Source organism: Melozone crissalis, unplaced genomic scaffold (assembly GCF_028551555.1).
Source record: "Melozone crissalis strain CALT ecotype California unplaced genomic scaffold, PUWL_Pcris_2 ptg000136l_1, whole genome shotgun sequence".
NCBI lineage: Eukaryota > Metazoa > Chordata > Aves > Passeriformes > Passerellidae > Melozone > Melozone crissalis.
Window position 1 is genome coordinate 498,982 of NW_026535909.1, and position 25,923 is coordinate 524,904.

A 25,923-nucleotide genomic window follows, 5' to 3' on the forward strand; every position below is an offset into this window, starting at 1 on the left:
CCATTATTTGTTGCTGTAATTGATTTATCTTAGCACAGTATTTCTCGTGACACTCCAAACAGGTTTCTGAGCCCACAGCACATGTGGTGGTGCTGACACATTCTGCTTGGGGGAACCATCAAACCAACCCAGAGCCCCCCAAGCACTGAGGAGCCCCAGGTGGTTTCCTGTTGAAGGGGGACAGGTCCAAGCCTTCCTTCATGGACTGACAGTCCTACACCTACCCACGGTGGGAGCACCTCAGCCAGCAGGGTGAATTCCAGCATTTGGGGCCCTGGCTCGAGGGACACTTGGGACTCACTGGCGCAGGAACTGTCACCATCAAGCACTTGTGTTCTTCCAAGCCCCCAGGGAAGGCGGCTTCTGTTCAGATACTGTTTGTGACACCAGATATCAGCCCCAGTGATTCCCAAATAACCTGCTGCCTATTTATAACCATGCTATGCATGGAATTCCAGGAAGTGCATGCTGCTGCTGCACAGTCAAGTTTACATATTTCTCATAGCAGAGCATTAAGTTTAATATTAAAATTAATATTTTATATGATAACCTCATAAGAATTCTGTTTCTACAACAAAGATAGGATGACGTTTTGTGATCCTCACAGAATGGACACATCCTGCTGTGCTGGATGCTATGGAGCAACACAAAAAGCACTAAGGAGACCATGGTTTTTCCAATTTCAAGTAAAAAATAGGGAGTAGATTTTTCATTACAGAATTTTGACTGCTAATCTACTTCCTAGCAAATACTAGAAAAACCTGGTAGCATGCCCCATTTTTAGGAAATTAGCATGTTTTCCCCTTAACACTGGCAAATCCCAAGTACTTGCCACCTCCTACTTCAGTACAGTCACTCCAGTAACAACTACTCTGAAGAAAATACACACCTGTTGCTACATCTCTTCTTGCAGCTTTTAGCTCAAGAAAAATACAACTCATGGATACAGGAAATGTTCAGGTAGGTTAGAAACAGCCTCAAAGAACCCGAACCAACAAAATATGCTTGTAGCTTACAGTGGAACTGGAAACCCCTCAGTCCCAGCCAGCTCTGTAAGCAGAATCACTTCCTCATCTAATTCTGCATGCATATGTTCACCTAGGCATTCTCACTTTGGGGCTTCCTGCTTCCAGCAAAGGCACCTCATGAGCCACAGGAACTTTTTCCACAGCCTTCTTTTTCCATTTCTCTTTATAATGATGCTCTTTGGGGTTTGCCGTTTTTTTTTCCTATGTTCTCTGTATTCTTCACACATTGTAACTCTGTCACCTATCATATTAGTACCTAGATATCCCAGTACTTTTCCATAGCCTTTCCCTAAGCAGAAAGACAAAACAAATTCCAGAGCTCCAAGCCCTGGGAGGTACAAGGCTCCAGTACTATCTTGGTTCTTCCCGGGAATCAAGACTGAGAACAACCCTTCAAGGTATATTTTCATGGACAAAGTACAACTAGTGCTGAAGAGGGGGCTCCAGAGAAGGGGCTTAACTGGGGGGAAATTGCATCACCACTTGTCCTCCTCCTAACTGGTGCTTTTTATCAAATATGCTAATTTCCTAAAACCTATAAAGATGTACTCACCCCTGGGGGTGTAGGCTTTTATGGACATCTTTCCACAACTACTCCTGAAGGCCTTCAAATGAAGATTACCTCCTTAATGAAATTATTTCCAGGTTGGGAAAAAAGCAACAATAACAGTGTCCGTTTTGAGAAATTCTCTCTCACTAAAGTTCACAGAGCCATCCAAGGCACCAGCCTGCTGGATACAAGGCACCAGCCTCTGTATCACAGTATCACACAGTTAGCAGTGTGATACCGTGATACAGAGCTGACACACAGCTCTGTATCACAGTATCACACTGCTAACTCCTGCTCCAGTCTGATCCCCCCAGACAGTGAGTAATCCCTTCTCCACCACAAAGGCACAGGATGCAGATGCTCACCTTGAGTAGGACTTTCCCAGCCAGAAGGAGTGACCCCTCAAATGCCATTGCTCCCTCAGTATTGCTCCTGTCCCACCTGGAATGTGGCCTCTGTGTGGGCAGCAGGACAAGCACACACAGGCAGGGGTGGGGCAGGGCTCAGATGCTTTGTTAGAGTCTTACTGCAAAGCCCAAGTATAACAAAAGCTATCCCAAAATTTCCTAATTAGCCTTTAACACTCAGAGCAATTGTACCAAGTTTCAGCATCCTCTGGTCCACCTGTTGGGTTGGTTTAGCACATTTGTTGTGGAACAGGAGAAAGTCAGACACTGTCCTATTTTCCAAGGAGCTCTCTTGAAATGAAAGGTAATCACTGCAGTGTTTTGGCAGACATAAACACCCCCCCTCCCTGTGCTCAGGAAACCCAAATCTGTCCAACCACCTCGCTCATGCATGCATTGATCCTGCAGGAAAGCAGCACCAGGCTCACACACACCAGGCATGGCAGGTGTTCATTCTGTGCACTGAATTGTCCTGAGTGTGTGAGGGACCCCTCACACCTGCACAGACACTGCAATGAAACCTGGTCATCACTGCATCCCAAGAACAGCCAACACCTCAGCTGTCCAGTGAAAGACAACGGGAAAAACCAAGGAAACACTTCATTAAGTGTAATCAGTAGTCAGTGACTGAAAAAGCTGCAAAAACCAACAGAACTACTTATAAATTCTAACTTGTGCCAAAAAATTAGGCTGTAATTTGGTGCTGCAAGCCAGGAAGAAAAGCCTGGGATAAAATTGCAGTGCTCTAAACACCCTTAGTCTCCAAAGCAGCAGAGAAAGGAAAAGCATCTATTGACACTTCAGTTCAAACCAGAACGTTTAGCTGAGCCTCGGGATTGTATACATGCACATCAGCTTTACTTGGAACCACACAAAAGTATGAACAAACGGTTGCATTGATGCTCATTTCAATCACTGAAGCTTGTTGTTTTCCAGAAGGGAAAGTGTCAATAATAACAGTTCAGCTGTTTGAGACTTGTTCAGCTCAGCTCTAGAGTAAAAGGTAAATATCACCTGAGATGTGCACCCGTAAAGTAAAACAGACATTACAGCTGTTCCCATGGAACGCCCCTGTCTGAAAGCACGATCACCTTGGCCTGGGAAGCAGCAAGAGCCACAAACCACAGAGCCGTGGCTCACCCAAACTAAGCACTGGACAGAGGCAGTGACAAGCTGTGAACAGAGGAGCAGGCCCCCGAACCCGCACTGCTGCCAGCCAGGGCTGAGGCTGGAGCACTGTGGGTACAGAGCTCTCAGAGATGCTTTGCTTCCCTGGCCAGACACCAGGCTGGGAAATAACACTCCACCCACCTGCAGTTCCCTTGGCATTTTGAGATGATCAGATCAGGATGTTCCCAGCTTCCTGACCTGAAAATTTTAGTGTACTATTTCTGGGCACTGTTTAAAGAGATGCCGCATTCCAACCCAGATATTGCTTAATTTCAAAGCAGGCAGACATGATCCCTACAGTAAATTTAACTGGTTTTTAGTGGCTTTAAAGTAAACCAGAGTTCACACCTTTTTCAGACCACAACCACGCTGTGCCGTGCTTCAGCACACAGCTATGTGCCTAAATTATTATCCAGGTGGAAACCCTGCTGAGGTTCAGAGCCCATCTTCTCTTGACATTTATTCTAAATATATGACAGCCGTGTTATTTCCAAACTTTTCGAATCGCTGCAGCCCTGGTGGGTGACATGGAACGTGATGAGAGTGGCTGTGAAGGGTGCTCAAGGGAACACCGTGTGGAACACCATGTGGAACCTGTGCCAGCAGGGGTTTGGTGGGAAAGAGGAGAGGGGGACAGGGAACCCAGCCCCTGGGGACACGGCAGCTGGCTTAAACCTGCTGATCCTGACAGCTACAGGCCAAAGGCACCGTGCAAGATGGGATAAACCCACTTGGCAAAGCCAAATCCCAGGCTCTCAAAAGGGCATTCTCACCTCCACTGAGCACTCAGCAGCCACTCTGGTACAACAGAAGTGAAAAATTAAGCACGAATTAAGCCAATTTTCCTGATGTAGTGCTTAAACCCAGCACTTGAGATGCGATGTGCCTTTGCTGCCAAGTCCTGGAAAACTGCTCCAGAAGTGGTCCAGACTGTCTGGCTCAGACAGCACCACATCTCCCAGCACAAATACAAGAGCTGCACACAGCAACAGGAAAAATACGAGAGCAGAAACCACTGCTGCCTTCCCAGAGAGCTACAGGAAATCACCTGTCTCACCTGGAGAGAAAACTCTTCTGAACTGTACTTTTACCAAAGGCTTTAAAAATGAAAAGGACCCCAAAAAAACAAAGAGGATTTGTGTTCATTAAAGTATTGTTAATTATTAAAAAAAAAACCAAAAAAACCCAAAAAAAACCTAGCAGCAAACCACAATTCTATTAATTGAAACAAAGCACGTTTAACTGCTCTCAACTAACACCTTAAAGTATTAGTTAGCCATCATAGATGTCTCTCTACACCTAAGGCTTATCAACTCCCTGATCTCATTCTCATGAATAAAGCTACAATGATACTTTTATGATAATCCTCTATCATTTGATTACATGATTACTAAAATTCTTAGCTGGAAAGTTTCAGCAATCTTTCTTTCTTTCTTTCTGAACTGTAATAACACTCTCTTCATTTATATAAACTCTCAGAAATTCTGCCACTTGCCACTGTCACCACTTCTTTCTTAAGCAAAATATTTTCAGCAGCACTTCCCAAGCATAACTAAAATTCCACCTTTCATTTGCTAATAATGGCAACTGACTATACTTTTGCAGTGGATCTCTGCAATCTGGCTCTGATATTTTCACTGATATATTCTTAATCAAGAATATTGCACTGTAACCACAGAAAAAAACCCTAATTGATGTGTGTGGGGGTGGTTTTCCTACTCCAAATCTGTAAGTGCAGGTAGAACAAACAACACAAGTTGCTTATTTCTTAAAAAATCATCTGTTATTCCTTCCCACCAGAGTAAACAAACACTGACTTTTCCCCCAGGCAGCTCAATACAACAGTGTCAGATTACACTTTCCCTGGTGCCTTCCCTCTCAGCTTTCATTTTATGGCCCAATTGCTGCCCCGGGGTGTCAGTGCCACGCCCGGAGCACACCAGCTCACACCCACTCAAGCTGTGATTCCCCTGCCAGTGTGGAGGCTGTGTCCAGCTCACACAGTTACTGCTCCCTGTGTGCCCAGCTGAACTCCCGCTCTCTGGGGAAGCTGAGGGTGCACATCTTTACCAGCAACAGTCCAGAAACCTGCAGTTTAAGTTCACCTCAGTAATCACGTAGGATCAGGCCTTTGTTTAAAAATGACATCCCAGGACTGCAGCAGAGCTGTGAAAGCTCTGCTCTCCCCAAGGGTGTGTGAGTGCCCTATAGACTGCCAGGGATGAGCAGAGCAGCAGCCCCAGGCAGCACCTTGGTGCAGCCCTGTTACATCCGGAGCATCACCAGGCTTTTCTGGATCATGATGCAGTGCTTTAGCTATGTGGGCTGAGGTTAAACAACAGAGAAGCCGTGGCAGGGAAATCAAAGTCGTGAAAGGCTCTGAAGGCAGGGAAATGAGATTGCTGGAATGGAATCAGGGAAAGCACGCTGACATTTATTCAGCCTGAATTTTCCAAAGGTACTAAGTACGTTCTTTCAACTGGCTGATCCCAGCAGCACTTACACTCAAGAAGGCATTAGGCCTGGCAATATGTGACATCATATTTTTGCTTTAATGATTTTCCTAATGTTATGGAAAAAAGCAAGATCCACTGTAAGAGTTCTAGGGCCACTTTTCTGTGACACAAGACTTTGTTCTACTAGGTAGTAATCAGAATCCTGAGGGGAAACATGGCTGTGTACTGACCAGAGGGAACAATAAGGTACTTCATGCTTAGGCCACTGACATGCTTATTAGTGGACATTAACTACTCCTAACTTCTGCAAATTAATAATCATTTACACCTACACATGTCCAAGTACTTTTTCCTTGCTGGGACCAAGAACCTTCACGCCTGCTTGATTTTCAAGCAACACATTTGTTTGTAACAGAAAGGAGAGCCAAGATGATATTGACTTGTTCATGGGGATCGGTCACTAATATTTACTGCCAGATTTTTTATGGTGGATAATTTAAATTGCAGTCAGTTGAAAACCCAGTGGGTAGCTGGTAATATGAACTCTCTGGGTGAAATTTCAGGAACACAGAAAAAAGCTTGAAAAGTTTGTTCCAAGCTTTATTTTTTATTTTATTTTGTTTGTACTCTGGAATTCTGCACAATGATTTAATTAGAGCAAAAACCAGAAAAGCCAGAACTCCAGCACTATTGGCTGCAAACGTCTGGTCAGAACGGCCAATCCCTATTAAATTTAGGAGCAGAACAAAAGGCAAGGAAGAGTTCTGGCCAGCTCCAAGCTCCCAGGAAGCCTCTGCAGGAGCCTGCCTGTGCTGGGAAGGGAACACACGGTGCCAACTCCCACATCAGCTCCGTGGAGAATGGAGCTGGCCCTGCCAGCCGGCGGCTCCGCATTCTTCCCTCCCTCCCTCCCCTTCCCGCATCTGTTTTGGCTGCACCTGGCACAAAGAGCCCAAGTGATGTCACCTGCCCAACCAGGCCCTCTGGAACCCAATGCTGGGACACAAACAGTGCCCAGCACAGCCAGCTCGGCACCCGGGGGCACGAGGAACCCACAGCTCCGGCTGCCATCCGCTCCCAACCTTCCCGAGCAGGGCCAGGCAACGGCACCGAGACATTTCACAGGGATCAGGTCCTACACTGGGATAAGGGTGCATCCACTCAGGTCCTACACTGGGATAAAGGTGCATCCACTCAGGTCCCACAGTGGGATAAAGGTGCATCCACTCAGGTCCTACCCTGGGATAAAGGTGCATCCACTCAGGTCCTACCCTGGGATAAAGGTGCATCCACTCAGGTCCCACAGTGGGATAAAGGTGCATCCACTCAGGTCCCACAGTGGGATAAAGGTGCATCCACTCAGGTCCTACCCTGGGATAAAGGTGCATCCACTCAGGTCCTACACTGGGATAAAGGTGCATCCACTCAGGTCCTACACTGGGATAAAGGTGCATCCACTCAGGTCCTACCCTGGGATAAAGGTGCATCCACTCAGGTCCTACCCTGGGATAAAGGTGCATCCACTCAGGTCCTACCCTGGGATAAAGGTGCATCCACTCAGGTCCTACACTGGGATAAAGGTGCATCCACTCAGGTCCTACCCTGGGATAAAGGTGCATCCACTCAGGTCCTACCCTGGGATAAAGGTGCATCCACTCAGGTCCTACCCTGGGATAAGGGTGCATCCACTCAGGTCCTACACTGGGATAAAGGTGCATCCACTCAGGTCCTACCCTGGGATAAAGGTGCATCCACTCAGGTCCTACCCTGGGATAAAGGTGCATCCACTCAGGTCCTACCCTGGGATAAAGGTGCATCCACTCAGGTCCTACCCTGGGATAAAGGTGCATCCACTCAGGTCCTACACTGGGATAAAGGTGCATCCACTCAGGTCCTACCCTGGGATAAAGGTGCATCCACTCAGGTCCTACCCTGGGATAAAGGTACATCCACTCAGGTCCCACAGTGGGATAAAGGTGCACCTACTCAAGGGGAAAGGAAAGCATTTCACATTCTTTCGTACAGGCTGGCCAAAGTTGGGCAGTTGGCTAATTACACTGAATTCACAGGATTTACAAGCTTAGACAGGGACAGCAACCAAAGCCCCTACAGAAACTCTTCTCTCCCTCCTCTTTTTAACTGAACCTTTGTGAAGGGACAACAAAATACCCCAGCACAATGCAATATTAATTCCCTAAGGAAAAAACACTGTGAGGCTTACTGGGGGGATGGCAAGAGCGAGAGTAGATTGATTTCAGTTCCCTCACTAAATATAAAGCAGGTAAGGTTTGCTTTCCTGTAAGACATTTGCACTGGGGCACTGCTGCAAGGCCAAAAAGATATTAAAAAATGGTGACATCAGACCAAAACAAATCTGTTAAGACCAGTTCCCACAGTGCAATGTTTCCTGGAAGGATTTCCCTACTCAGCCAGCGTGCCATTCCCCTCATCTGCAAACAACAATAGAAAATTGTATTTCACTTGCTCAGTTAAAATCGGGTATTTTACACAGTAAATGAAAAACATGTAATAGACCTCAAATAATGTCACCGCAAATTAACTGATTACTTTTTATGATTCTTTTTCATACTTCATGTGTTACTAAACCCCTTCAAAAATTGCTGGAATCCAGCCTCACCTCAGAGACAAGGCAACTGCTCAAAAATGGAAATAGAATTTATTTCATTATGCAATTTTTATGCACAGATCTGACTCACAAAGTATACTTAGGCCCCGGATAACATCCAAGCTAATAATTAATTATGCTTTAAATTACATGCAGGGTAATTCCTGATATTTCTCATTTTACCTGTTTTTTTTTAATGCTGTAGGTATGACAGCACATGACTCACTGGTGAGCAAAAAGGGCAGAAACAAGAAGAGATTGTGATTGCTCTTACCATGTGTCTATCAACACAGAGTCAGCATCAGATTTATTTTCTAAAATAAATCCCAGGTTAAAAGGGAAGCTGCAGCTTCCCACCAAAGCACTGACAGCTCTGGACTCGCACCACAGCACAAAGTGCAATTTTCATTTCATTTGAGCAACTCATTCCTTTGCCTTCAGCTCTGGAAGCTTCTCCCATATACCCTTTTAATTTTTTCATTCCTTTCAGAGACAAAAACCTGGCTGGTCATAATGCCAGTTTATTTTATTTTTCTGTACATAACTGCTGACTTTTGGAAGCTCCCAATGTCATCCTGGTATTCACCCCGGACTTCAGATGAAGACATTACATACAGTAATGTATTTTACAATGAGACTTAACCTGGAAACTAACTAAACAGGACAGATTTGGCTTTGGAATAGCTGCTGAACTAAAAACTTCAGTTCGTGTGTAGAACTTCTGTTCTGTATATGTGTACAAAACATGCACATTCTGAAACTCATCATTACTTGACAGCTTTTCTCAAATAGAAAACCAGCTGAAGAGCACAAAAAGCAATCAAGACTCTCTGCTTTCTTATCTGTAATTTTCTGTGGCCAGATCTGCAGCAAGGCAGCTCTGGCTGGCACCTGCAGCGTTAAACCCGTGTCAGCATTTCCATTATAAATTCTCCACTTTAGAGATTGCTGTGTACCCAAACTCACATACAGATTTTCCATGCAGGAGCAAGGAGTTTATTACTGCTATTTTAAAAAGTGATACTATTTCCATCTCTGCTACTCCAAGTTTTATTCTGGTTTCTTCACAGAGAAGTACCAACAGATACAGTTTTCAAGGAGAAAAAGAAAAATGCCTGACACAAAATTCAGAATCCCAGGGAGCTCTGGGAATGCAGAGGGATGAGGTAAAAAGACAGCATTGCCAATTCTTAACTCTCTGAAAACTTGACTAAAAGTTACAGACGGGCTTCTTAATTCTGCAAGCTAATTTACACTACTTGCCATGAATTATCTGTCTCCCACCCAGAGAGGGAGAAGAAAAAAGGTAGAATTTATTCAGGTCCTCGGTACTTGCTGCCTTGAAAACCAGATCCTGCTCTGCCCAGGTCTGAGTGTGCCCACCTGCGCCCTCCCCAACGGCCAGAGGGCTCCAGAACAGCCTGCAAGCTGATGGACACCAGAATCAAGAAGGGTGATTTCGGGTTGAGAAGAACTGATTTTGTCCTTAACAGAGACCCAAGGAATGGAATTCATCATCCTCTACCTGCAGCTGTCAACAAAGTCCTTATCTGCAGAGAGCAGAGGCTTTCCAGCTGGCCATCTGCACTCCTTGCAGAGCAAGTGGAGAGCCAGGAAATTCACTGCACTATTCATTTGAACCATTTAAACCTCCAGCTATGGCCACATGGATTATTTCCTAGAAATGCCTGTTAGGGGTCCAGGTAGCAATCCCTGAAGCAGGAGCAATATTTATTCTAAAATTATTTCGAAGAACGGAGAGGAAGAGCTGAGCTGTGAGAAATGCAGGCTTGCCAAACCCAGAGGTGCCACTTCTGTTTGTTTACTAAATATAATTCAGTCCTACTCCTGCAACACTTTGTTAGGGCACGCTGGTTTTTGCTCACAAAGATGCCTTTGTCAGCTCTCTCCAGCAGTTGTCCAATACATTTTTGAAGTGTTTCCCACAAATCCAGCTCTGCACTCACAGCCCCCAATGATAAACAACAGCAGTATGTGGGATATGCACAGTGCACAGACATTCTATTGCACGGCATATAAAATATCACAGCAGGCAAAAGAATTTGCAACAAGGCTTCCAAATAAAATTTTTCACAGCTTGACATGAGCGTAGCCTTTACTTAATATTTTACCCTGTCTGGTAATGAAAGACATCCTGCCTGCCCCAAAGCACTTGTCTAAAACAGCAGATATTTGAAAGGTCACAACCACTCGGAGCAGCAGGACTGCAGACGCCCGCTCGGATGTTTGCTCTGAGATAAATCAGGCTGCAGCAGCTGCTGCTCCCAGCCCCGGCCCAGGCCCTATATCAATCACATCCACATAAACTTCTTGCACTGGGACACACCACAATTATTTTTCTTTCACACTATCAACTATAAACCATGGCAACCTCTCCCCTCAGCTCAAGAGATCAGGTATTTCAGGCACTCCCTTACTCACATCATAGATCTTTCAAACAAACTTCTGTGGGGCAGATTAAAAATGCCACCTTAACAAGTAATGTTCTGTGGTCAAAAAATGCAACTAAACTCGCACCAAAACGCTTCCAATCCCCCCCCACTTCCCATGGCATCCTGCCCAGTCCATCACCTCTACCCACAGTATTTCTGGATTTACTACAAGGATAAGAAACACCCCAAAAATGTTTAAGTGTCAGTTAGTTCTTTTCCTTTGAGAGTGTCTGCCCTGCAGGATGCAGTGCCACATGGGCTGGGCACCTCTGTGCCTGCCATGCTGCACAGCTGCCTCAATCCATTCCTCACGGTCACTCAAACCAAGAGCACAGAGGAACAAATTTCCTCATTCTCCTCTGGGAACACTGAAGCATGTCCTTGGGATGGGAACTGTTACTACAGGGGGGATGAAAGCAGGGATTTTGAGGGGAGATGCTTTAGGAAAATAAGAACTGCTGCACAGAACCCAGGGCACATCTCTGCAAACCTCTGCTGCCTCTGTGCTGGGTCTGACACCCCACAACTACTTACAGAACTGGCTGTAGTGGGTCTCCATGAATGGCTGATCTGGGAAAGGAGCAAGGGATAATAAAGAGGAAAGGAAAATCAGACATACTTTTTTCTGCTCCCTTATGTGTCCTGGAACCAAACCTGTACCAGGAAGGGATTTCTTTCTATTTTACGCTTTCAAGAGCTCCCAGAAAGAAGGCTGGCAAAACACGGCATCCAAAAGCTTTTCCATGGGAAAGCTGCAGAGTCAGCCCTGGCCTTGCTGCAGGGAGCAGCTGTCCCTGTGCTGCATTTCAGTGCCTGAGAGCACAGGAGCCATGGAGCCTGAAATCTCCTCAGAGCCCGTGCCACAGCTGGAGCCAGAGCTCACTCTGCTAAATACAGCATCCCCGAGCTGGGAACTCGAGTGGGCCGTGTTGGATTGCACAGCAAAGCAATTTAAGCAAATGACTAATCCAAACCCTTCAGTTTCGTTCCTACTTTGGGCTTTGAAAAAGTGGCTGAAAAACATCGACCATCAATCCTCACCTGCTGTAACAAAGCAAACCCAGAAGATTAATTTTGCCACCCTAACACCAAATCGAGGCAAATCCAAACAACAAGACTGTTTACTGAGTTGTGCCAAGCCACTTGCACTTGGACTTGGATCCGGACTTGTGGCATACAAAAGGCATTACATGTTTTTCACTTCCAGAAGGAAGAAAGAAAAATTACTATAAGAATTTACTAAAAAAGACTATTTTTTTCCTCAGACTTCCTGGTACCTTACCTAAGTCAGTACTTTGATTGAAATCACCCTAAGATTCCCAGAGTTTTAACAACTACTTCATTACAATACTTTTTTGGAAGTGTGTAGAGGTACACGTGTGTCCATTACATTTAGAAAGTGCCAAAGTATTCTGATTTTTAAAACCGGAGTGCACAAAGAGTTCTTCATGCAGTAAGATCCCAGTCAACTAAACTAACAGGAACATTTAATTTGCTATTTGAATGCTCTGATTTAAAAAAAATCTTTCCAGCTGACATAACAGTGAATTAAGAAACATGTGACAGTAAGATCCGAAAATATTACACTGGATGTAATCTTAACTGAGAGCAAAGTTACATTAGATTAGAAATAAAGCTGGTTTGTGGTTTGCTCCACAGAAAGGCAGAACATTCCAGCACTACCAATGGAAGTGCTGCAGTTGGCTGCAGCCTGGCAGCCTTTGTAAGGCAATCTGTGTTTTAGCAGCACAGCACACCCAGCATCATACTTACTGCGGTGCCAGCTGCCGCAGGACACGGGGTGCCACGACCCTCCTTACCAACACCCTGACTTTGTTCTTCTGGCCCACGCGTGACAAGAATCCTGAAGTGCTGCTGCCTCATGTTTTGATCAGGTCTGATTTTAAACAAGCATCCCTGCCCTTGAGGCATCCGCTCTACTGAATTGCTTCTAGGTATTTCTGCCCTGTTCCCGCTGTTTCCAGGCAGCTCCGAATTCAGCCCATCACCTGTGGGGCTAATTCCTTCTGCTGGTGGCTGGACGGGGTAGGAAGTACTCCTTTCCAGCCGTATCCGAGGGTACCTGACCAATCTGTCCCCTTTTGTTCCGGTAAAGCCAAAGTTACCTCCACCTCCTGTGCCCGCACTGCTTGTCTGTGGCTGCTGTAACTGGAGAACAAAGAACTTTTTCCCTGAATTTGCTGACAGATCTGGCACATGCTGCAAGGACCAGCGCCGGGGTTCAGAGGTGGGAGCACTATTTGGAGCCTCAGGACCAAGGGGAAGTAGAGTAACCTGAGGCACCTCAGCACTTGAGGCCCGATGCTGAATCCTCACACCACTTATGTTTAAACCTGAAGCCGCTTGACTTGCTTCTTCTCGTTGGGCAGTCGGCAGAGCCTCCTCGCTCTGGGGATTAGCACTACAAAACATTCTACGGTTACAGCAAACAGTTCCATCTGTCTGCTGCCCTAACTCTTCCAGCAGCCTGGGTGAAGAACTTTCAGCAGTCACCTGTGGAGCGCTTGGAGAAGAGCGCTTTTCAGCGGGGGATGCATAACGCTCCCTGAAGTCTGAGAATTTCCAGGGGAGCGTCTCCTCCGGAGAGTCCGGGGCCGCGCTCTCATCGGCGCAGCCATCGGCAGCCTTGCGCTGCAGCGAGATCTGCATGGACGAGCTCCTGGTGGGGCGCGCGTCCACGCCGTTCAGCAGCTGCGGGATAAACATGGATGTGCTCCTCTTCAAGGAGCCTCCGTTGCTGCCATCCTCTGCTCCATGCCGCGAGAAGGCGTGAGGGCTGCTTCTTCTTGGCAAGGTGTGGAATGCCATGAAAAAGTCATCTTCTCTCTCCCGGGCGAGGATCTCCGATTCGGGGGCTGTGTTGCTTCTCCCAGAGCCAAAATGAAGCCGCAGCCGATGGGCCATGGTTTTACAGAAAGGAGAAAAGGAGAGGGAGAACAGCAACAATTCAGGCACTGCCAGAAGTTAAAAACCAAAGACATGAACTCCGAGAAAAAGTGTCCCATCTGCCAAACGGTTAGCACTGCAGCCCCGGGAGCGACAGATAGCAGAAATAGCCCAAGTGGCAAGCGGCATTCCAGGCATGATTGGGCAGGAGCAGTCAGCGCTCCTACACACACGGTGACATAGGGTAGGATGGTGGGAGTCACGTGGCCTGGTTCCCCCTCTCCAATGTAAGTGTGTGTGAGGAGTTTGTTTTTTCCTTTTTTTTTTTTTCTGTAATGCCAGCAAGAGCCTGAAACAGCACCTTCCCAGCTGCTCCTTTTCCATCAGGGAGGAGCGGCCCCAGCGGGAAAGCTCTCGCAGCTGACGGAGGCAGCGAACACACTCAGCACTGCTATAAATCTAAACCACATCAGATTCACAGGGCACACTTGGAGAAAGCACTTGCAGAAAAATGTAACTACAACAGAACACTTCCATTTTGTGTTAAAAGTTTAAGTCAACACCACATGCAAATGAGGAAAATTCTTTCAAGCATAACATGGGTGTGTTACAGCTCTGGGCTGTCATGGCAGGACAGGAATAAATACCACACGGTTATGCTTTCCATTTTAACCATGCTCATAACGCAATTAAGCAAAAAACTTTTGCCTTTAAAAATCCCCAACAGCATTATAACCTGAAGTTCCCTTTGAGCAACTACAAATTACAAAACAATCATACATATGGCAAAGATCTCTCACACAGTAAAACCAGCAGAAACATGCAGGAGAGCAAGACAGAAAGCTCCTTTTCCAGGTTTACCAGGCAGTACAGGTGACAGAAAAGCGGAGTTGGGTGTTGCATGTCCGTTTGTACCGATTTGTCCCAGACCCTGCACAGAACTGCCTGCTCCTGGCTGGCCTCCAGAGAGGGAGTCAGCAATGCCACCACGCGTGGCACTGCCAGCACGGAGTACAGTTACACTCTGAGAGCCAGAAGAGCTCAGGAGGACAGGCAGACAGGATACACCAGAACGTGAAGCAACCACCCTAAATCAGCTCTGCTACAACAAGATATTCAGTGCCCTGAGGGCACTCACACGTGAAGGGTGCACACACTTCTCAGCACATACCAGAAAAAAAACTCTGGTTAACCAGAAGCGCAGCTCCACCTCAGGGCCTGGACAGCTGTTCCCTGCGAGAACTGAAAAGCCTAAATCTTGTCAACAGCTCTGAAAACCTGTATGTGGCGGGTCAGTCCTCTGCCATCTGAACTCTGCTTGCCAGCAGCTTGCTTTCAAAAGCCAGAAAATTACCAATCCCAAGAGCAATGGCAGCTCAAACTGATCAAACTGCCAGCAACCAGCACAATCCCACAATTTTTTATATGGATTATGAGACGCAACAAAAATGTGAACAGCTTCCACACAGCAATGGTCCTGGAGATTGCCTTGTAAAAGCACAGGTGTTGGTATTACCTTATTTTTCAGCTAAAGCATGTTACTTAACAACACAGTCTCTGCATTCAAAATGAGGCTCCATCACATTTACTCTGTTGAGACTTTAGTGCCCTTTTAGTCCCAGACTCAAATGGTTTTTACATCTCTATTTGTGTTTCTTGGCACACTCACTGAAACAACTGTCTGAAGACACCTCTAGGCTGTGTTGTGTTTCTATCAGCTGTGATTAGTGTAACATAACTAAGACAAGCACTCACCAGTCTGTTTTCATCAAACACCTCGAACAGGAGCCGATGGTTGGTTGGGTTTACCTGTGAGAAAATCCACATGTCACTGCAAGTACAGGAGCTGGACAATAACAGTCTGGGTGCTAGCTCAGGCAGCAATCAAACCAAGGTAATTAGGACAGGACTAACAGGTCTGATGTAAATCTTTACTTGAATTGGAGCACCAGAACCTTACTGTAACTGGGAAGAGCCTAGCAGTTGACATGAAAGCTTTTATTTGCTGTGCTCAGTTACTGCATTTCCCTGGCAGAGGAGCCCAGTCCCAGGACAGACTATCAGGGCTCCCTGACTGACTGATCTACAAGGAGCAAGAGTTTTGCTGCATTTCCTTCAGAACTGCATATTCAGATATGTTTCTGACTGTCTATTGTTCGCCATCCCTAGCCCGTTTAGCAAGCTAGGGATGGCGAACCCTGGGAACACCCAGCAGAAATCTCCCCACCACATAAAACAGCAAATATATCCCCAGAAAATTATTTACTTAAACTGAAGCAGAAAGACTGCCAACATTTAAAAGGACAAAATCAAACATAAAAAGAACCCTGTCAGAAAGACAAAACAGCTGCTATTAAACAAGTTTTATAATGTTTGATCCAGTTGATATATTTTTTCAGAAAATCTTTTCAAGCTGGGTTACTATGACCAGCATGTTTAATGAAGAAAATTTAGAAACAATATACCACAATTCTGTGGGCTGGAGATAAACTTCCCAGTTTTGAGAAAATCAGAGAACTGTGACACACAGAATAGGGTCTAAATTGCTTTACAGGTCCCATTATTTCTGAGGACATTCAAGATGTTTTAACAGAGCATCTGTGAAGTATACCAGAGGTTTTGCAGCAGTGTTGTGCATTCCCTTTTCCTGAGATTTTAGAGCTGCATTACTCAGAAAAGCTGTTTGGTGCACGTGTCCCAGAAGCATTCCCCGTGGCACATTCCACTGGTGGCACTGCTGTCCATCCACAGAGCTCCCGGCCGAACCATCCCATCCGCCACATCCGCCCTCAGGCACTGCTCGAGATTAATGCTTGAAATCCCCTGAAATTCTGCCTGACCTGCTTTTGTGGGAGCTACAGCTGCACTAGAAGTCAATTGTTCTTTGGAAAAATATTGTCTGCAACCGAGTAGCAAAGTTACTGCCCTTCACAATTATATAATTGCAGATTGGGAAACAGTTTCCAAGGAACCCGGAGCCAATTCCTGCCGAGCATTCCATCCCCTCAGAAACACAACAGCAAGTACATCAGGGCAAGCAGGTCTTTGGAGCAAACATATAAACAAATACAAAATAAGATCAGCTGTACAATCTATTTGATAAACAACCAGAAAACAAGAGTAGCTGTGCATGTTCTAATAATGACTGCAAATAAAGAGAAACTTACTCTGAAGTAAAACTCTTCATTCCATTTAGGGTTCAGGGTCTGTAAAAGCAATAACAATATTTACATCTAATGTTTATGTTTTCTGGTGTGAATTATAAAAACATACATGCAAGTGACAGTTTTCTAGGGAAATAGAAAAGAAAGAAAAGCATGTAATAAAAGAAATTGAAAAATATACTGCCAACTAGAAATTCTCTATTGAGTTAACCAAATGTGGGAGGATATTTGAGTCAGATGATCCTAAAACAGACATTAAATAAAAACAGAATTTGATGATTAAAAGACAAATCATTGAGAACCTATAGAAATAAAATCCGAGGACATTTCATTCTCAAGATTCATTTAAACACAGACAAATTTTTTAAACACAGAGGTAACTTTAGGGCTACAAGAATATGCTCAGATTTATACTGTGAAATAAACAGAAAAATTAAAAAAAACCAAACAAACAAACAAAAAAAAAAACCAAAAAAACCACCCCAAAACCAAAACATAACAAAAAAAGGTCATTTCTTGGAATAGGTAAGATATTCTTCCAATGTCCTCCCAGCCCTAGGATTTTAATTTTAACAACCTGACTAAAACAAATGTGCATATAGATTGCCAGCTGAAGTGAGCGCAAACATGACATAATAAACTGACAAAAAAGAGATGAGAACTACAAACAGTAATTTGGGCAATTCAAGCTTGGGTAAGTATAAAAACAATTGGACAATATGTCCAATGATTTTGTGCTCATGCCAAATCATTCCCTCATGCTCTCACACAGCAGAGATTTACGGGCAGAGCTGACAGGAAAAATTGGCTTTGCACCCACGACAATTCTGTTCTAGCAGAGAAGGGGAATCTTGGCTGTTTATCTTACTCCTTGCTATAGATCCAAGAGATTCCTCATATGCAGGACAAGAGGGCTGATTATACTGCATCTCTCTACAAACTGGGAATACAGGAGCTCATGGCAGAGCAGGAAACACTTTTTGGAAGAAAAGACCACTGTAAAGGGCAGGTGAATCAATGACAGGAAGAGCAGGGATGGGCTTGCGGGCGCACAGAAACTTTCAGCTGTTTTCCCTGAAGGAGCACAATGTATTCAGTAAACATAAATTAAAATGAAGCAGTAAGGAAAACAATGTTACATTTTAAGCACTTGTATTCATCAAATGCTACTGCTGTTGCAAGAGAGGGTACATACAATGCACCAAACAAAGCACTGGCTTAACATGCGTTTTGAGGGCACTACTGCCCACTGATAATCCATTCATTCTGAATGCTGCTTAACCACAGAGTTCAAGGAAACCTGATGGACAAGGCAGCAGAGTTTGGTAAGTGCCTGGTAACTCACAGAAATCTGTCCCACCTTTACAGGCCCCACTCTTAGTGAGCCGAGTCAGAAAGTGCAAACTTATCTTAGTGCCAGCACAGGAGAAGGAACTGCAGGAATGGCTCCATACAGGACATGAGCAGGGAAAAAATAACAAACACACAACCTCAAGAAGAGCCACATCCTAAAAAAGGGCAAGTGCTGCACATATAAAGGACTGCCAGGAGTCAAGCTGAGCTAGACCTTCCTTGGGTATTCAAAAATGGGTTTTCATTCAACCCTACACAGAAAAGGAGGACATGGAGAGAAATGATGCTCTCAATGGGGAGACTGGGCGTTCCCAGAGATGGAGATATTTTTAATATTCCATTTGGGAAAGGTAGAAGTCTTTGGAGCTCAGCACAGTCAAGGTGAAGAAATTGAAGAAAGTGGATAATCTTTATCTGAACTTTTAAATTCCAGCAGGTATTTAAAGAACACACAGACCACTTATAGGACCGAAGCCAGCAAACAGCAAATACAGTTTTGTCTGCTTCAGAGAGAACTGTTTCAGTAGGGCATTCCAAACGCAGCTCCAAAACAAAGCACAAAGCATTAATCTGACCTTACAGCTGCATTAACTATGGAGGGAGATAAATTGAAACAAAAAGACTCCGAAATTTAACCTGGGTAGATCATGCCACATGAAGCTGATATTCTTCTGGTAACTTTACTTTTTCAGAGTAAGGAAACAATGTGCATTTAACCCCTTTGGCTGTAATGAAGCAATTCCAGAAGCACAGTTCAGTAAGATACAGGACATGGAAAAGGTGAACAAAAAGGGGACACTGCAGTTCCTTCTGCTGTCCCAAAAGCACTCCTGCAAGGCAGGGCTGCACAAAGTTACCCATTCAACTGAGGGACACAAAAACGAGGAGAAAAATGAGAAACTTGTGAAGGGTTAGACACAGTTAGAGAGCTGAAGGATGTAACTGCCAGTCAGTCATTCCTCAGATCGACTGTACTTGGTTGTTTAAATTTCCACATTAGGAAAATACTTTGAAAATGGAAATTTTGAACAGAATGATCATTTTTGCTGAAAGTCAGATAAATGATAACTAAAACAGCATTTCTCAGTCCTTTATTTCAGCCATGTCTTCCAATGAAATATGAATTTGCAAAAAGAATCTGTGAATGGTGCAGCCAAGCTTTAGGGAACAATATGCAACATTAGGTGCTGTCTCCAGGCCAGACAAACTGAGGCAGCAGGCACTTGTTCTCAGATTTTGCTTAGGAGACAAGCACATTATCCAGTTGCTAGACATGTATGTAATGGTTTTAATTAGTGCTGCATTATGTTATACAGTTGTGTTCCAGTGTTCTTAATCCTTCCAAAGCCATGGAATTACAGAGAGTATATACATACCTTTTTGATCGTTTTTGTCTGCACAAGAGCAAGTTCTCTGTTCTCATCTGCTACATACAAGGAAAGTTTCACATATGGGTCACTGTAAAAGAAGACATCAGATTTAATGGCCTACAATTGTACAGCCAAAGAGCATTGCAGAAGGAATTTTTCATTTAACTGGGCAACAACAGCACCTCCAAACACTCCTAGTGGAATTGTCTTCAGTGAAAGCTCAGAACTCTGGTAAGCTACTGACACATTGAAAATGAGTGTTTGAATGTAAAACCCTGCCCACAGCAGCAGAGATCATTCCCTGCTGCTCTGTCCCTGCTCCCACACAGCTCCTGCCCACAAGCATGCCCGTGGCACTCCATTAAAACCAGGCAGGGAAAATGGGAGCCTGGAAGAGACTGGCTGCAGCTAACCCCTGGAGGCTGACACAAGTGCAACAGGAAGTATTTGGAAGCAGTGGTTATAATTGTTGTGAACCATAAAACCAAGCTGCACAGTATCAGCAGTGATTCAGACAGGGCAGAGAGTAACCTACTGTAGTAGAAGCTGTTCCTGCCCACAGCAGAGGGTGGAACTGGATGGCCCATAAGGCCCCTTCCAACACAAACCATTCCATGGTTCTGTGCTCTAAGCTGGGAGAAAGAGCGTCCTGCAGGAACAGATGAACCTCACACAGGTACAACATCAGGAGGTGGAACCAGAGCAGAGCCTCTCCTTGAAGGGGGGAAATGGGTGCCTGAGTAAAACCAGGACCCTGACCTGCTCTGGTGCTTCCCTCTCAAGGCTGCAGCACACTCTGCTGGATGGTGACCCAAGGTTTCTTGAAAGCATCAATGAGAGACACTGACAATGCCACCACTCAGGTTTACCAACCAAGTCATCGAAATGCTGATACTTTTTGAATTTAAGGAACTATTTTGTGACAGTGTCACTACAGAACAAGCGGCGCTTGCATGTTCACTATACTGGATGTTCCATGTATTGAATACAAAATGCCACAAAGGTGGCAACAAGAATAAACAAGACATCTTGTGGCATTGATTATTCCTACCAGTAGATGCACACAAATGCATCTACCTAATCTGCAATTAGGTTGAGCATTAAGCAGCAATGTTTAGAAGAAAGCAAAGCATCATTGTGATTATAAAGAAATGCTGGTGCTGCTTTGAATTGCCTAATGTACCGTACTAATATTTACAGGTACCCTCCCAGATTTGGGTTATCAATCCATACTTAGACAATGCTCTTTTCAGGAACCCTTAGAAATACTGCAATTTTTTAGTGCTAAAATACCCTGGAAGAATCTTCTGCCTACAGAAAACGAAAACTGTGGCACAGTGGCAAAAATTATTTTTAAAATCTTTTTCTATTCTAAAAAACTACAGAATAATCAAGTTTATTACACATTTCAGTAAGGAAATTTTGCCTTTACTGAACAGACTACTGACATCTCTGCCTGGTCTAAAAGCGGGACAGAGTGAGTCAGACTGAGCCGAGCAGCCAAGCTCTTGGTCCTGAAGGTGGAGTTGGAGTTTACCCAAAGGACTGGATATTTGAGACTGTTTACTTACATGCATTTGTTTACTCAAAACGATCTGGAGAGCAAGGAAAGCTGACACTGCCCCAAGTGGAAGTGTCTCACACAGCCCTGCACTGCAGCCACCTGCTCTGCCCCCCGGGCAGCCCACCCCAGTGGCAGACCTGAGCTTGCAGGGGAACGCAGCACAGAAGGGGATTTAAAAGGGCAGGCTGCAAAAGCTTAGGAGTGAAAGTGACACTGGATGAGCAGAACGAAGCCCTTCCACTCACACAGATAACATCGTGTATCTGACATATGGAACTAACAGTTCTGCACCGTGCTGGGAAAGCTCACTGCAGAAATCACTTGGAGGAAAAGTACTGGGCTTGCTTGGGGAAGAGGATCGAGGATTCAATGTGGAAATGTCGCAAAACAGAAAACTACAAGTAGAAAACTTTCTCTACATCAATTTTTACACTAGTACCAGTGCTAAAATGCCATCTTAATGAAACCTGCAGCACAACAAATTGGCAGTCATGGACTGCTAGGAATCTGTTAATGTAGGAAATGTCCAAGTGGAATCTACACAGTGTTCTGGTAGAATCACCGTAACACCAGAAAATGGACACAGGAAATGAACTGCAAGCCTGGAGCCTGGGGACACTACAGATGGCCAGCCCATCCCCAGAGTTCCACTGGCAGCACTCAAACAGGGGCACCAACACAGGAGCATGACAGACTGACAGAGAGCTGCCCAATGCAGCGCAAGAGACGACCCAAGGGAAGCCACAGTGATAACAAACCTACATGTAGGGCAACAAAGAGAAATTTCAAAGCACCAAGTTTTGTTTAAAAGAGAAATGAGCCCAGTCCCCATCATACCAGTGGCTGGAGATGAAGGTGAGTTGATTTGTGGACACCTATCTTAAATGCCCCTCCGTACAAAATCGAAAATTATTGAAAGCACCAAATCTCATCTATCCAAATATGATTGGCCAAAACCTAAAGAGAACATCAGCACCTGCCAAGATCAGGAGAACCTTGAAGCTGATAAGAGTTCTCTAGAGAATAAAAGGGAATCCTAAGAAAATGATGCTAATAATCAAAGTTATATTAATCATAATCACAACTTAGTACAAAGAGAGTTTTGCAGAACAGCCATCAAAATAATCTGAGGCTTTAAGAAATGCTTTTCCTGACCTCAGGAATCCCTCAGACATCCAGAATTAGGTATTTGCCATGGTTTTGTCAACTTGCAGTATTTGGCATTTTCTTAAAGCTCATGCAACTGTATGCATATAATTATCATCTTTCATTTGAATCTCAGCATGAAAAGGCACGCTTCCAGCTCTTCTTCTGGAGGACAATAAAAGCACTGACGACTTAAAAACTCCAGCAAAAAACCTCGAGGAAGATCAGCCTCCTTTAAAAATCACATTACTTTAGAGCAGTGTGAAACTGGGGCCAATGAACAGCGTCCCATTTGTTCACTTGAGTCTGGAATCGCATTTGCTTTATACTTTTGAAACAGTTTTGAAAGCAAGTCTCAAACTAGCTTCTGCCAGTGACATGACGTATTATTTACTTATTTTAAGCTCTAAAAGAAGGGGGTGGAGAGCACAGGCACATGTAAAAGAACAATAGAACTACCAAGGCCTACATGGCTCTATTTTTATTTTAAAAGCTGAAACCGCCTCCCCACATATAAAATTTAGTAACACTTGTTATGCAAGTGCGTGAACGCCAGGCTTGTCACATGCAGGCAAACTTTGCATTTCAAAATAGCCTGACTAGTTTCCTTTGGAACAGTCTTGCACAAGATAATTTTGCTTCTGTAAGAAACACAGAACCATTCCCTTTATGCTACCCCTTTTCTGCCTCACATATCTGAAAGAATTGATCAGCAGCTCCTGTAATTCTGGCTGCAGAAATACCAGCACACTCCAACATGAAGGCAGAGAAGCCTCTTTCTCAAAGCCACATCCCAATCAGATTCTTTCCCTGGTCTTGAGGAGACTACTATTTGGCTATCAGTTAATCTTCATCCATCCCTTCCTCCCACCCCTTCACTCCATCCAGCCCAGCTGCACTCTCCTCAGTGCAGGTACACATAGAACACCCCCCTTACTGAGCCCTTAAGGCATGTGCCACCTCCTACTCCTAAGTCAGAGAAGTTGGATGTTTCAAAAATCCCCAAAATGAGCACCTTCAGATTTCTGCCAAGAACAGGGAAGGCCTCAGGCCACCTCCTCCCCACAGGACTGGATGGCTGAGGGCTCTGTGCTTGCCTGCTTTGGGGATCCCTCCACCTGTGGGCGGGTTTGGGGGCAGAGGTGCCCAGTACTCAGCACTGCAGGGACCGACCTGCTGCACAGGGACACTCTGGTAAACCTGCAGACTGGGGGCTGTACAGGGGAAATGTGCTTTTACACACAACATGCCTTCAACAACACCAAACTCTCACAAACTCAGATCAGTGACATACACTGTCTTCAAAAACATTCATGTCAAGGAGTCTCCACAAAATTATGGGAGCCCTTGGATAGCAGTTAACATCGGGGCTGAAAAGCAGGTTATGCTTGACAAAAGGTAATTCTGTGAACCTGGAAATGTTTATCAGAATCATTTAATCATACTATCATACTTAGAGGAAACACTGGCTGTGCATGCGCTTAGCTTTAAAAATTCCAAATTTTTTTTTAAATTCCAATGTTTTGCTTAGTCACTTTTAAATCCAAAGAGATGAGGGAAACAAATTCCCAAAACATGCACCTTCAAAGAAGATTAGAATTATAATGAGACACTTCTAACCAAGCTTTATGGAAAGCAGTAAAAACAATGTTCTAAGGCCGAGCCTCTTACAGTCACTGTCATTTTATTCCAATAACCATTCCCCCGGTGATCTTCCCCATCCTGCACAGTAAGGAGAAGTACAATAATAATACAGAGCAATTAACTACAAGGAATACTCCAGAGCACGCTGGCTGTGTTTGCTCCCTGCTTTTATTTTAGCACGAGCCTTCTGGGTTTCATCTTTATGCCTGTACTGAGTAACAGCCATTAAGAGTTTTTCTCAAACAGAAGGAAGATTTTGACCTCACTGCCATACAAGTCTCATGTCCTGTGACACAAAGTGTCCAATACACAAGGATACAGGAACATCAGCTTCTGAAAAGAAAACAAAACCTTACCTTATCCTTCACTGAAAAGTCAAACTTGCAATCCATTGTGCTTAAGCATCCCAAAATCTCATTCTTCCATACTAAATCCCAGAGACATTTTACAGACCTCCCATTTCCCTTCTAGTGTTTTATTTTGCAAAGAAAGGCTCACACTTCTGACTCTCCAAGAAATGTAGCAAGGCTTTAGCAAAGAGCTGCTAGAGATAATGACTCACATCACAGACAGCTGCGAAGAAGTGCCTGTGGGTGAAAAAAGGAGTTAAAAATTATACCTCAAACCCCACCTCCAGTGTCTCCACCTTCCTTTACCATGTTATGTTCTAATAAGGAGTAACGAGATGGATTCCTTTTGTATTCCTGCTCTCTTGGAAGCCTCCCAGAGCATAAAGAATATTTTAATCTTCCAAAACAGATGGAAGTGTAAATATGGGGTTTTTTCCTCCCCGAGGCCATGTTTTTTTGCAAAGGTTAAATGAATGCTCTAACAGAATATGCATACATCAGCCCCTGGAGCTGAGGGGCTGATGTATGCATAGATCTTCCTATGCTATTTCACACTCCCAAAATACCTTAACAAGTTCCAAAATCCAGCGGGGGTGGGGAAGGAGAGAGAGAACTCCATGATACCTGAATTCTGGAAGGGAAAAGCGCAGCACAGTAGTTCTGCCTTAAATATTTCAGACCAAAATATTTTCCTTAGATGATTTTATTGACATGCCCCTTTTTTCTTTCTAAAGATATCAGATTCAGGTAATCTCACAGCCCACAGTAGACAGCAGGCAGGCAGGAAAGCTGAGGAGCTGAATGCAGAAGCTTCCTTTCTTCAAGCAACAAGAAACATTTTATGTTTCTGTATTTGTACAATTTTTCCATTAAGCAACTATCTGATGAGAATTATTTTTCACTATGACATTATAACTGTCAGGAATTATTACCAAGTCCTCTTATTACGTAGCAAGACCACATCCTCGAAAAAGCAGCATTTCTCCATTTAAAGCTCCTGAAATATATACCCAGCGCATCCTAAAGACCCTAACATGTAGGAATGGGTAAAAAGCTGCTGATTTTGGTGGAAAACCTGAAAGCCTACTTTGGTCGGAAGCCATCAGGTACCCGTTGGCAGCGGAAACTCTCTGGCGCCCTCTGCTGCCGGGCACAGCCCCGGGCCAGCCCGCACCGATGTCAAGGATGCTCTGACACCCTGTGCCCACACCGGGCAGCCCAATATTCATTTCGCACACCTGTAGGAGCATCAACATTACCGTTTCACAAACAAAACTATCGACTATCCAGCATATTTCTGCTCTGAAGCCAGCAGTGACTGCACTCATCTCAGCATCTGCCCCCGGCTGCTCCCTGCACCCCACAGCTTTTATGGGAGCACACTTCATTCCCCAGGGAAAGCGCAAGCCACGTGTGCTTGCTGCTCTCTTTCCCTTCCCACGTGTTAATAACATTTCATTTCCACTACACTGGAAAAACTTCCACCGCAAAGCAGCTAGGAAAAGGAAAAAGCAACAACAGAGTATGAACTCTCCCCTACTTGAGCAGCTGCCCTCTAGTCAAGTGGCTCCGGGAATTCAGCCCCAGATCTGTTCTACCTCCAGGACCTCCCTCGGCCAGGACGCACACAGCACTCTCCCTCTGGCACACATGCAAGTGCTGAAGAGGCATTCAGGAGCCAGATAATGTTTTTTAATAGTTTGATTAATTTATGATAGCACCTCCCTTCAGTGGG

General features: G+C 44.7%; 1 protein-coding gene across 5 annotated transcripts in view; it reads right to left on the reverse strand.

The window, feature by feature from the left end:
- Positions 1 to 25,923, reverse strand: part of NEDD4L (NEDD4 like E3 ubiquitin protein ligase) — a 71,371-nt gene that overhangs the window by 25,839 nt on the left and 19,609 nt on the right. For 2 of the 5 annotated variants that reach the window (XM_054293325.1, XM_054293324.1), the window contains exons 3-5: positions 19,491 to 19,572; positions 16,765 to 16,803; positions 15,353 to 15,406 (exon numbers count right to left, since the gene is read on the reverse strand). In XM_054293325.1, the coding sequence (XP_054149300.1) occupies positions 15,353 to 15,406; positions 16,765 to 16,803; positions 19,491 to 19,572 (175 nt within the window). The other 3 variants (XM_054293326.1, XM_054293322.1, XM_054293323.1) reach the window with 3 other exon arrangements.